The sequence below is a fragment of the Suncus etruscus genome, chromosome 4 (genome assembly GCF_024139225.1).
Source record: "Suncus etruscus isolate mSunEtr1 chromosome 4, mSunEtr1.pri.cur, whole genome shotgun sequence".
NCBI lineage: Eukaryota > Metazoa > Chordata > Mammalia > Eulipotyphla > Soricidae > Suncus > Suncus etruscus.
The window spans coordinates 104,899,257-104,911,291 of record NC_064851.1 but is presented as its reverse complement, the minus strand read 5'-3'; the positions used below and the strand labels follow the sequence as shown (position 1 = coordinate 104,911,291).

At 45.7% G+C, this 12,035-nt stretch overlaps 1 protein-coding gene across 3 annotated transcripts in view; it reads left to right on the top strand.

The window, feature by feature from the left end:
* STOX2 (storkhead box 2) overlaps positions 1–12,035 on the top strand; it is a 110,082-nt gene that overhangs the window by 92,671 nt on the left and 5,376 nt on the right. For all 3 annotated transcript variants that reach the window (XM_049771421.1, XM_049771422.1, XM_049771423.1), the window contains one exon: positions 5,849–8,099. In XM_049771421.1, the coding sequence (XP_049627378.1) occupies positions 5,849–8,099 (2,251 nt within the window). The remainder of the gene's footprint in view (positions 1–5,848; positions 8,100–12,035) is intronic.

Below are 12,035 nucleotides of genomic sequence, written 5' to 3'. Positions count from 1 at the left end.
ATTTCTTTAAAGAATTGTGTCTGAATTTGGATAGGGATTGCATTAAATCTATATAGAAGTTTGGGTAAGATAGTCATTTTGACTATGTTAATTCTACCTATCCATGAGCATGGGATGTTCTTCCATTTCTTTAGATCTTCTTCAATTTCTTTCTGAAGTGTTTTGAAGTTTCCCTGGTAAAGGTCTTTCACTTCTCTTGTAAGGTTTATTCCTAGATACTTGATATTTTTTGATACTATCTTAAATGGGATTGTATTTTTAATCTCTCTCCTCAACTTCATTGTTTGTATATAGAAACGCTACTGTCTTTTGTGTATTGACTTTGTATCCAGCCACTTTGCTGTATTGGTTGATTGTTTCTAGGAGTTTTACTGTGGACTCTTTAGGGTTTTTGATGTATATCATCATATCGTCGGCAAATAGAGCTAGCTTGTGTTCATCTTTCCCTACTTGAATTCCTTTGATTCCCTTCTCTTGTCGGATTGCTATTGCTAGCACTTCTAAGGTTATATTGAATAAGAGTGGAGAGAGTGGACAGCCTTGCCTAGTTCCTGACCTTAGTGGGAATGCTTCTAGTTTCTCGCCATTAAGTATAATGTTGGCTGTAGGCTTTTCATATATAGCTGTAACTATCTTGAGGAAGGTTCCTTCTAACCCTATTTTGCTGAGTGTCTTTAACATGAAAGGATGTTGGATTTTGTCAAATGCCTTCTCGGCATCAATTGATATGATCATGTGGTTTTTGTCTTTCATGTTGTTGATGTGATGTATCATGTTTATTGATTTGCGTATGTTGAACCAACCTTGCATTCCTGGTATGAAACCCACTTGGTCGTGATGTATGATCTTTTTGATGAAGTGTTGGATTCGGTTTGCTAGGATTTTGTTGAGTATCTTTGCATCTATGTTCATTAGTGAGATTGGTCTGTAGTTTTCTTTTTTGGTGGTGTCTTTGCCTTCTTTGGGAATGAGTGTGATATTAGCCTCATAAAAGGAGTTGGGGAGGATTCCTGTTTTTTCTATGGTTTGGAAAAGCCTTTGGAACAGTGGTAATAGGTCTTCTTTAAATGTTTGATAGAATTCACCTGTAAATCCATCTGGGCCTGGGCATTTGTTCTTAGGGAGTTTTTTAATTACCTCTTCAATTTCCTCTGAAGTGATTGGTCTGTTTAGACTTTCTAGATCTTCCTTTTCCAGTCTTGGAGGAGGGTGTTTGTCCAAGAATCTGTCGATTTCTACTGGGTTCTCTAGCCTACTTGAGTATAGTTGTTCATAATATGATCTCATGATATGTTGTATTTCTTGGGGTTCTGTTGTAATCTCTCCCCTTTCATTTGTGATCCTAGTGATTTGGGTGTTTTCCCTCTTTTTTTTTGGTGAGTCTCGCCAATGGTTTGTCTATCTTGTTTATTTTTTCGAAAAACCAACTCCTGGTCTCATTGATTTTTTGTATTGTTTTCTTAGTTTCGATATTGTTTATTTCTGCTCTGGTTTTTATTATTTCTTGCCTTCTGTTTGTGGTTGGATTTCTCTGTTGCTGTTGTTCCAATTCTTTGAGGTGATCTTTTAAACTGTTGGTTTTGTTGTTTTCCTGTTTCTTGACATAGGCCTGTATTGCTATGAGTTTCCCCCTAATTACTGCTTTTGCTGTGTCCCATAGATTTTGACATGTTGTCTCTTCATTGTCATTTGTCTCAAGGAATCTTTTTATTTCTTCCTTGAGTTGTTCTTTGATCCAGCTGTTGTTAAGCAGCATGTTGTTTAGTCTCCAGGTATTAGTTTTCCTCCATTGCTTCTTCTTGACATCAATTTTAAGCTCTGTTGCATAGTGATCTGAAATGGTACTTCTAATTATCCTTACTTTGTGATCTTACATAGGTTGGCTTTGTATCCTAAGACATGGTCTATTCTGGAGAAGGTTCCATGTGGGTTTGAGAAGAATGTGTATTCTGCTTTCTGGGGATGGAGGGCTCTATATAAGTCTGTTAGCCCTAAATCTTCTAATTTTTCATTTAGAGCTCTTATTTCTTTGCTATTTTTCTGCTTGGAGGATCTGTCCAGTGGTGATAGTGGAGTATTGAGGTCCCCTACTATTATCACAATTCCCTTCATGTGTTTCTCCAGGTTTGCCAGTAGTTGCCTCACATATTTTGGTGACTCTACATTAGGTGCATAGATATTGACCAGGGTTAGTGTTTCTTGATCTAATGTTCCCCTGACCAGTAAGTAGTGACCCTCTTTGTCTCTGATCACTTTCTTGAGGTTGAATACAATTTGGTCTGATATAAGAATGGCTGTCCCTGCTCTTTTTTGTTTTCCATTGGCCTGAATAATTACTTTCCATCCTTTTATTCTAAGCCTGTGCTTATCCTGTAGCTGTAGGTGTGTTTCTTGCAGACAGCAGAAGTCCGGTTTATTTTTCCTAACCCAGTTCTCTACTATGTGTCTTTTAATTGGAGAGTTTAGTCCGTTTACATTTAGGGAAATTATTGATAGAGAGGACTGTTGTGCAGTTGTATTGTGTGGAGTGATTGTTGTTACAATCGGGGGTTTGGATTGTGTAATTCTTCTCTGAGTAAGTCGCTTAGGATCGGCTTAGTTTGCACAAATAGTTCAAGTTCATTCATGTTTGAGAATGTTTTTAGTCTGCCCTCCCATATGAATGATAGTTTTGCTGGGTATTGGACCCTGGGTTGGAAATTTCTTTCATTCAGTCGTTTAAATATGTCATTCCACTGTCTTCTTGCTTGAATTATTTCAAATGGGAGATCTGGTTTGATTCTTATGTCCTTTCCTTTGTACTTGAGGTTTTTTTTCTCCCTTATTGCTTTCAGGAGTTCCTCTTTCTCTTTGTTTTTTGCCATTTGGATTATTATGTGTCTTGGTGTGGGTTTATTGGGGTCTACTTTATTAGGGACTCTCTTGACTTCTTGGATTTGTCCTGAATTGTCTTTCCAGAGGGTGGGAAAGTTCTCTGTTATTATCTCCCCGACTACCTGTTCTACCCCCTTCCCTATTTCCTCCCCTTCTGGTATACCCACAATTCTTAGATTGTTTCTTTTGTCCTTGTTGATTAGATATTGGATTTTTCCTTCCAGTGCTTTGCCTTTTATTTCTTTGTTGGTTTCTTGATCATTTTTTGATTGCAGTTTTCCTTCGAGTTCTTCTATGTGCTTCTCCAACTCTGTGTTTCTGCTCGTAAGGCTTGTTACCTTGTCTTTTAATTCCTTCACTTCTTTTTGTATGGACTCTCTCATGTTCTTTGACATTTCTTCTTTAATTTGGCTGATTCGTTCGTCCATGGATTTTTTATATTCGGTTGTTAGGGTTTCTTTTAATTCTTTTAGTAATTCTTGCATTTCCTTCCTCATGACTGCTTTTAGGTCTTCTTCCCGTGGATCTGTGCGCTTTGGTGGACTTGGAAATTTGATAGGGTTTGTCATGGTGTCTCCAGTTATTAGCGATTTCCTTGCTTTACGCATTGTTCTTTGTATTTAATGGTGTATTTTGGAGTGCTGTGGCTTCTAATTTTGGCCTGCTTTGGTCCCCTTCCTGAAGGTGTTTCTAGAGGGGCCTGTTGGGTGAGTTTTGTTGGGCCTAGCCCTTTTTCCTCCCCTTTGCTACCTAGAGTGCAGCCTTCCTGCTGTGGGTCTTGTCCCTTTCTGCTCCTTATTTCTGTCAGCGGTGCAGTTCCACTCCTGGCCTCAATGGTTACTGGCGCTGTTGAGCCTAGCTCTCAGTCCCCCCTCCTTTCTCCGGGAGTCAATGGAGCTTCGCCCCCTCCACGCCTCCCTTGAAGGGTTCCCTCAGTTCAACCCTTCAGGCTCTGTCCTCACCCTTGGGGAGTCCCTGGTCCACTCCAGGGTCCAGGGAGGTGGACTGCTCTAGTTCCCCTGCGAGTCCAGATGGCTGGCCCTATCTCTCCCGTCTGTTCGGGTCGCTCAACTTGACTTTCTAGTCACCCACCTGGGGGAAGGGAGTCACTCGACCCTCTCTGGCTGGCACGCAGGGGTTCCTTGGGGAAGGGTCCGTCCCAAATGCCGCGCGCAAAGAGACAGAAATTCCCTCACTCACTCCTCCAGCCGGCCCGCCAAAGGGTCCGACCCAGACACCGGCGCAAAGAGACAGAAATTCCCTCACTCACTTCTCCAGCCGGCCCGCCGGGGTCCCTGGGGAAAGGGTCCGACCCAGACACCGGCGCAAAGAGACAGAAATTCCCTCACTCACTCCTCCGGCCGGCCAGCCGGGGTCCCTGGGGAAAGGGTCCGACCCAGACACCGGCGCAAAGAGACAGAAATTCCCTCACTCACTCCTCCAGCCGGCCCGCCGGGGTCCCTGGGGAAAGGGTCTGACCCAGACACCGGCGCAAAGAGACAGAAATTCCCTCACTCACTCCTCCAGCCGGCCAGCCGGGGTCCCTCCTAAGTTCAATTTTTTTTGCAAGTGGCTAGCCAGTTATGCCAACACAACTTGTTGAAGAGGCTTTCTTTGCTCCATTTAGTATTTCTTGCTCTTTTATCAAAAATTCGGAGATTGTATGTCTGTGGAACATTCTCAGAGTATTCAAGCATATTCCACTGATCTGAGGTCCTGTCTTTATTCCAATACCATGCTGTTTTGATAACTATCGCTTTGTAGTACAGTTTAAAGTTGGGGAAAGTAATTCCTCCCATATTCTTTTTCCCAATGATTGCTTTAGCTATTCTAGGATGTTTATTGTTCCAAATGAATTTCAAAAGTGCCTGATCCACTTCTTTGAAGAATGTCATGGGTATCTTTAGAGGGATCGCATTAAATCTGTACAGTGCTTTGGGGAGTATTGCCATTTTAATGATGTTAATCCTGCCAATCCATGAGCAGGGTATGTGTTTCCATTTCCGCGTGTCCTCTCTTATTTCTTGGAGCAGAGTTTTATAGTTTTCTTTGTATAGGTCCTTCACATTTTTAGTCAAGTTGATTCCAAGATATTTGAGTTTGTGTGGCACTATTGTGAATGGGGTTGTTTTCTGAATGTCCATTTCTTTTGGCTTTTTTTCTTACAGATATGATTAGGGAAGAACTTTAACATGACAATGCCTGTGGACATAGATGTGGTATTTGGTGGAAGGTTGGCTTCAGCAGATTTGAGGCAGGATATTCAACATGGCAGAACCTGTAGACATGGTGTCTAGAAGAGGGTCTGCTTTCTGCTTATCTGAAGTGGGAAATTCAATATGTCAGAACTGTAGACATGATATCTGAGGCAGGAAATTCAAGATGGCAGAGCTTGTAGACATGGTGTCTAAGGAGAGTCTCCTCTGAGATGGGAAATTCAACATGGTAGAACCTGTGGGCATGGAGTCTGAGGAGATTCTCCACTGAGGTTGGAAATTCAACATGGCAGAGCTAGTAGATATGGTGTCTGAGGTGGATCTCCTCTGAGTTGAGAAATACAACATGAGAGAGGCAGTAGACATGGAGTCTGAAGAGGGTCTCCTCTGAGGTGGGAAATTCAACATGGAGAGGTAGTAGCATGGAGTCTGAAGAGCATCTATGTCTGAGCTTAGCATTAAGGAGAGAGTCTCTTTCTAGGCTCTTTCTTGTTTTTCTAAAGACACATTGTAAATGGAGATTAGGGGGACCCTTATATTTCATCCAAGCCAAGTAGCCTCCTCCTAAAGATCCTACCTCCACAGACTAGTCCAGCAGGGTTTAGGGTTGGAATATAGGCATGTTGGAGAAGGCAGTGGGGTGGGAACCTTCCCCATTTGGTCCCCAGCAAGGCCTGAACAATCGTGCACCAATAGTTCGTGTCTACTTCTTTCCTGTGACTTCTCTTTTTCTTGCCTCCCCCTCTTTTGGCTTCTAGGTGTTCCCACTCCAAGCCAAGAGATTCTCCGACACACGCTGAACACTCTGGTCCGGGAGCGCAAGATCTACCCCACTCCCGAGGGCTACTTCATCGTTACCCCTCAGACCTACTTCATCACTCCCTCCCTCATAAGAACTAACAGCAAATGGTACCATTTAGATGAGAGGATCCCAGACCCCTCTCAGTGCACCTCCCCACAACCCAGCACCCTCACGCCCTCGGCCTCAGGCTGCATCCGGGAGAGGACCTTGCCCCGTAACCACTGCGATTCTTGCCACTGCTGCCGGGAGGACACACACAGCATGCACGCCTCCACACTGCAGAGGAAGTTCGCCAAGGACTGCAAAGACCCCTACGGCCCACTCCCCCTCTGCCAGGTGCCACCCCCCGAGAAGAGCAAAAGCACAGTCAACTACTCCTACAAGGCCGAGACACTCTCCAAAGCCAAGGAGGGCGAGAAGCAGTCCAAGAAATTCGGCCTTAAGTTGTTCCGGCTGAGCTTCAAGAAAGACAAGACCAAGCAGCTGGCCAACTTCTCGGCTCAGTTCCCTCCTGAGGAGTGGCCCCTGCGAGATGAGGACACCCCGACCACCATTCCCCGGGAGGTGGAGATGGAAATCATCCGACGCATCAACCCGGACCTGACTGTGGAGAATGTCATGAGGCATACGGCCCTGATGAAGAAGCTGGAGGAGGAGAAGGCACATCGGAGCAAAGCCGGCTCATCCGCTCATCACAGCGGCAGGAGCAAGAAGAGCCGCACGCATCGCAAGTCCCACGGCAAATCGAGGTCCCACAGCAAGACGCGGGTGTCCAAAGGGGACCCATCAGAGGGCTCCCACCTGGAGATCGCGCCTGGGGATCGTGAGTATGACTTCTGCGACCCAGTGACCAGGGCACCGCGGGAGGGCTGCTTCATCATCGAACACAAAGGCGACAGCTTCATCATGCACAGCAACACTGTCATCGAATCTCACTTCCCCATGACCCCTGAATGGGACGTGTCGGGGGAGCTGGCCAAAAGGAGAACAGAGATGCCATTTCCAGAACCTTCCAGGGGCAGCTCCCACTCCAAAGTGCACCGTAGTCACAGCCATACGCAGGACCGGAGATCCAGGAATGAGCGGTCTAGCAAAGCCAAGGAGCGGTCCAGATCCATGGACAACTCCAAAGGGCCCCTGGGCACGTCTTCCTTGGGAACACCCGAAGAGCTGGGTGAAGGCTGCAGTCAGGATGACACGGCCCCCAGCCAGTCTTACGTCGATGACAGTACTTTGCGGCCGGCCCAGACGGTCGCCCTCCCTAGGGTGCATGTATTAGCCACGGGTTATAAAGAGGTGTGTATTCCAGAAATAGTCAGTGGCAACAAAGAACCTTCTGGTACGTGCAGCCTTTTGGAACCGGGCAAGCCCACCGTGGAAGTGTTGCCTTCCTTCAGTGAACTCAACTCCTGTCCCACAAAAACGTCCACGGATGATTACTTCCAGTGCAATACCTCCAGCGAGACGGTGCTAACTGCTCCGTCTCCTCTGGGCAAGAGCAAAGAGGACCAGGATACGCTGACCTTCACAGAAGGGGTGAAAAAGTTGCCTCTGTCTGAGCGGCAGGCCCCCCATTCCTCCAGGGAGCTTGTGGGACACAAGGAGGAGTCTCCCAAGGGGCCGGGTGGGGGCTTGTCAGATGTGGCCGACGGGCGTCTGGTCCCGCACCACAGTGCCGAGGCCAGCACCCTAGACAAGAGGAAAGAGATTTTCAGCAAAGACACTTTGTTCAAGCCCCTTCACAGCACCTTGTCTGTCAACAGCTATCACAAGGCCAGCCTGTCCCTCCTCAAAGCTCACCCCAAGAGTCCTGCTGATCCTCTGTTGGGACGGGGTGAGAAGCTGGATGCATCTCTGGGTTCCACTGGGCCACAAGCGGGCCCAGGGTTGTCTCAGAGGCAGCAGGAGCCAGGGCCCAACCAGGAGGCCTCTTTTGACTATTACAATGTCTCCGACGATGATGACTCGGAGGAAGGAGCCAATAAGAACGCAGAGGAGGAGAAGAACCGAGATGCCGTGGGCACCATGCAGTGGCTCCTGGAGCGGGAGAAGGAAAGGGACTTGCAACGGAAGTTCGAAAAGAGCCTCACACTCGTGGCTCCCAAAGAAACAGACAGTAGCAGCAGCCAGAGGGCCACGCACTCGGCTCGCCTGGACAGCATGGACAGCAGCAGCATCACTGTGGACAGTGGCTTCAACTCGCCACGGTAGGGAGCCCGTCTGCACTACCTTGCGATGCCCATTTCCTGGGGCCTGTGCCCAGAGCCCACCAACTCCCTTCCCACTCTCCTCCTCCCTCAGTGGCTCTGATCTCACAGGTCTAGGGACCGTTTGTGGATGGATGTGAGGGTGGCGTGGTGGGGGCGGCCATGTTGTGTTAACCCCCTGTTTCTGGCTTCTTTTTCAGGAATTGAGAACCCAGAAACCAGGTTTCTGCAGCTGTAGAGGTCACCAATCTGGACTGGTGGGTTGGCACCCTCCCTCCAACCGGCACAAGCCCCATCTAAATTTTTTTCAGACTAACACGTCCCCTTGTTCAGTTTGCTTCCATGTTGCTAGTACCACAGTGTTCATCAAGGAAGGGCTCTTGTTTTGTTTTTATTATTGTTGTTGTTTTTTGGCCACTCAGCTCAGGAATCACTACTGGTGGTGCTTGGAGGGACCATAGGGGATGCTGAAGATGTAACCTGGGTGGGCCACCTGCAAGGAATGCCCTACCTGTTGTGCTATCTTTCTGGCCCAGTATTTTTTTTTTTAAGAATAAATTTGTGAATAGAATGAATATCCATTGGCAAGAAGGGTAGAGTGTTGGGAATAATTTCATCGACTCCTGACAATGAGAAGATAATGGTCTCAACACCTAGTGGCCTTTCTTAGCCTCTTCCCTGCTCATATTCTGTATCTCATCTCTCCAGGGCTTTAAGAAATAGAGCCTTGTTCTTCTCCCAGAGAGATATCAGTGCCTTTTGCTCTGCTAGCAAGGACCAATATTGCTCTTTCTTCCCCAGCACAATTTCATAAGAACCTGGGCAATACCATAATCCTAGTTTCTTCTAGTTAGTGGGAAACTCAGCAAAGGTAACTGATGGAGAGCCCAGAGGTAAGGCCATGTTCTGAAGGGGCTCAGGGTTCCCGAAGCAAAAACCAACCTATGCCACTTCCTTTTTTCCCCCTCTTTAACTCTTCCTTCTCCTCCAAAACCAACTCAACACTTAATTATCCTTCTAAATTCTACTCCAGATTGGTGACTCTGAGATGCAGAAATACTGTGGGGACATTGACATTTCTCCCTTGCTGTGATCTTTAACTGGTATCCAGATAGACTTGTGTCTGTCGTGAATTTATTTTTATTATTATGGATGAATTATTTTATGACCATTTTACTGTGTCTGTGAATGACTTGGGGGCAGAATATCCCAAAATTGGAACTGGGAATGAACCTAACATGTCCCATGTTGGGCTTTTTGTTATTTCTTAAAGGGCTACTTCTTTATTATTGTTGATATTATTACTGTTATCAATGTCCTGTAACCTTTGTTCCAAGTTAACCCACATGTAGAAGCCCAGTGCCTAAACAGGTCACAGAGATGACATTCTGGTTATAGTATGGGACACCAGGATTTTTTTTTGCATGTTCCCAGAGGAACCCCTATCCTAAGAGATTTCAGGGAATCATGGGCTTAGCCTGAAAAACTACTGACCAATTTACTTACTCCTAACATTTCTATGGAATCATTTTTGATGAATGTTTATCTCCACTCAAATCTCAGTTAACCAATGATTTTATATATTATATTACATATAATATATTATATATATGATTATATATATGTTTCTTCCTGTTTCCTCTCTTACTCTTTTTATCCTTCTTTTGAGTGTGGATTCCAGATCTATAGTCTGGAAGCTATGTGATTCATGAGGCCAATGTCACTCCTTAGAGCTGGAAAGCAGGGCTATTTCTCTAAAACTGCCTGCTCTTTGGTTTCTTCTCAAGTTCTCTCCCACCCTTGTACATTTTCCCCAGAAGCTCTTCCAGCCTTTCTGGGCCTCCTGGATGTCCGGGCCTGAGAAGGCATTAAGAAGATGGATTCCAATGGGTTCCATGGGTTCCAATTAGAAATACTCCCTTTGCTTAATCTTGAAGGTTCATTAAAAATATTATAAATTGGGCCCAGAGAGATAGCACAGCGGTGTTTGCCTTGCAAGCAGCTGATCCAGGACCAAAGGTGGTTGGTTCGAATCCCGGTGTCCCATATGGTCCCCTGTGCCTGCCAGGAGCTATTTCTGAGCAGACAGCTAGGAGTAACCCCTGAGCACCGCTGAGTGTGGCCCAAAAACCAAAAAAAAAAAATTATAAATTTTGTGGGATATTTTTTTGGAGGGAGGTACACCTAGTAGTGCTCAGGGGTTACTCCTGGCTCTGCATTCAGAAATTACTCCTGGCGGGCTCCAGGGCTATATTGGATGCCAGCAGTTGAACCCAGGTTGGCCGCACGCAAGGCAAAGCCCTACCCATTGTGCTATTGCTTTGGCCCCTATAAAGTTTCTTTTATATAATATACTTAATGATCTCTAATATGGAGCTTTCACACCTAGAATTGATAAATTTGTTGAAAATCAAAGTTTCCTGAAGTAAACGTGTTTATGTTTTCTTCCTCATCCATCATATTGGATGTTTTATCCTAATGGAAGTTAAGGCCCTGTAAGAGAGAATAGCCTCTTACTTGTGCCCTGGCTCCTGTTACTAGGTAGACTTTTCTCTGGAGGAATATGTCACCCAGAAATTTCTTGCAGGTAGAGAAGTGACAGAACTATGCCTCATGGGACTCACCGGACCCCTTTTGTATGGAATTATTTGGCTAGACGCTGGATGATACACCTATTTTTGAGCCTCATTTTCTAGAAGTTCCCTTTATTGCCTTTCTGAAGCCTGAGGGTGGTTCTAGAAAGAAGATTTGAATAGAGGGACTTTTTATCCCCAGCATGGAGTTTCTTAGCCAAAAAAGATGAATCAGATTGACATTTCTCCAAGGCTAAAAGACCCACAGATCTTCGTGGTACCATCTATTTGGGTCTCTAATCATTCACTGAGCTGATGAGAACCAACAGGAACAGAAAAAGGTGATCTACCCACACTCAGGGTTCCGTACTCACCAGCTACCTTTCCATGGCCCTTCAGCTCCTCCTAGGAAAGTATGATTTCATCTCCAAGCCAAGGGAAATGGTGGGATGTGAGGCTGTGTTGTCCCAGGGAAGATCACACGCAGGAACAAGACTATGGGCTCATAGACTATGGCCTGGGCTCAAGGCTACTGTGGATTTAGGTGTTTTGCCTCTGAACTCCAGGAATCGTATAACCATTTCAAAATCTTCTTATTTTTGGTTCTGTTTTGGTATAATTAAAGCTTACTCTTTACAATGCACTTAGGGATCACTCCTGGTAGGTGCTGGGAACCATATGGGATAAATATTGGGATTGAACCTGGATTGGCTACATGTGATGAACGCCCTATCAGCTGTTCTTTCACTCTGGCCTTTATGGACAAAACACTGCTTCATCACATTATGTCAATCTGCTTGTATTATATGACATTAAGTACAATGTAACCATGTCCCAATGCTTATTATCTCCACTAAAAGTCTTATTTCCATCCATAGTCATATACTTGGCCCCTTCTCACCCATTTTTTTTTTTGGTTTTTGGGCCACACCCGGTGGTGCTCAGGGGTTACTCCTGGCTGTCTGCTCAGAAATGGCTCCTGGCAGGCACGGGGGACCATATGGGACACCGGGATTCGAACCAACCACCTTTGGTCCTGGATCGGCTGCTTGCAAGGCAAACGCCGATGTGCTATCTCTCCGGGCCCCTTCTCACCCATTTTTGAAAATCTTTTTATTTCTATTAAGAAAATTTTTTGGCTGTATCTGGAAGTGCTCAGGGATGCTCCTAGCTCTGTGCTCAAGAATCAGTTCTGGTAGGCTTAGAGGACCCTATAGGATGCCAGGAATCAAACCCAGGTCAGCCATGTGCAAGGCACACACCCTACCTGCTGTGCTATCGTTCCAGCCCCGGCTCTTTTCTATTTTCCCTATTATGGTGGTGGTGTTTGATCCAAGTCTTCACACATACAAAAGAAAGAACT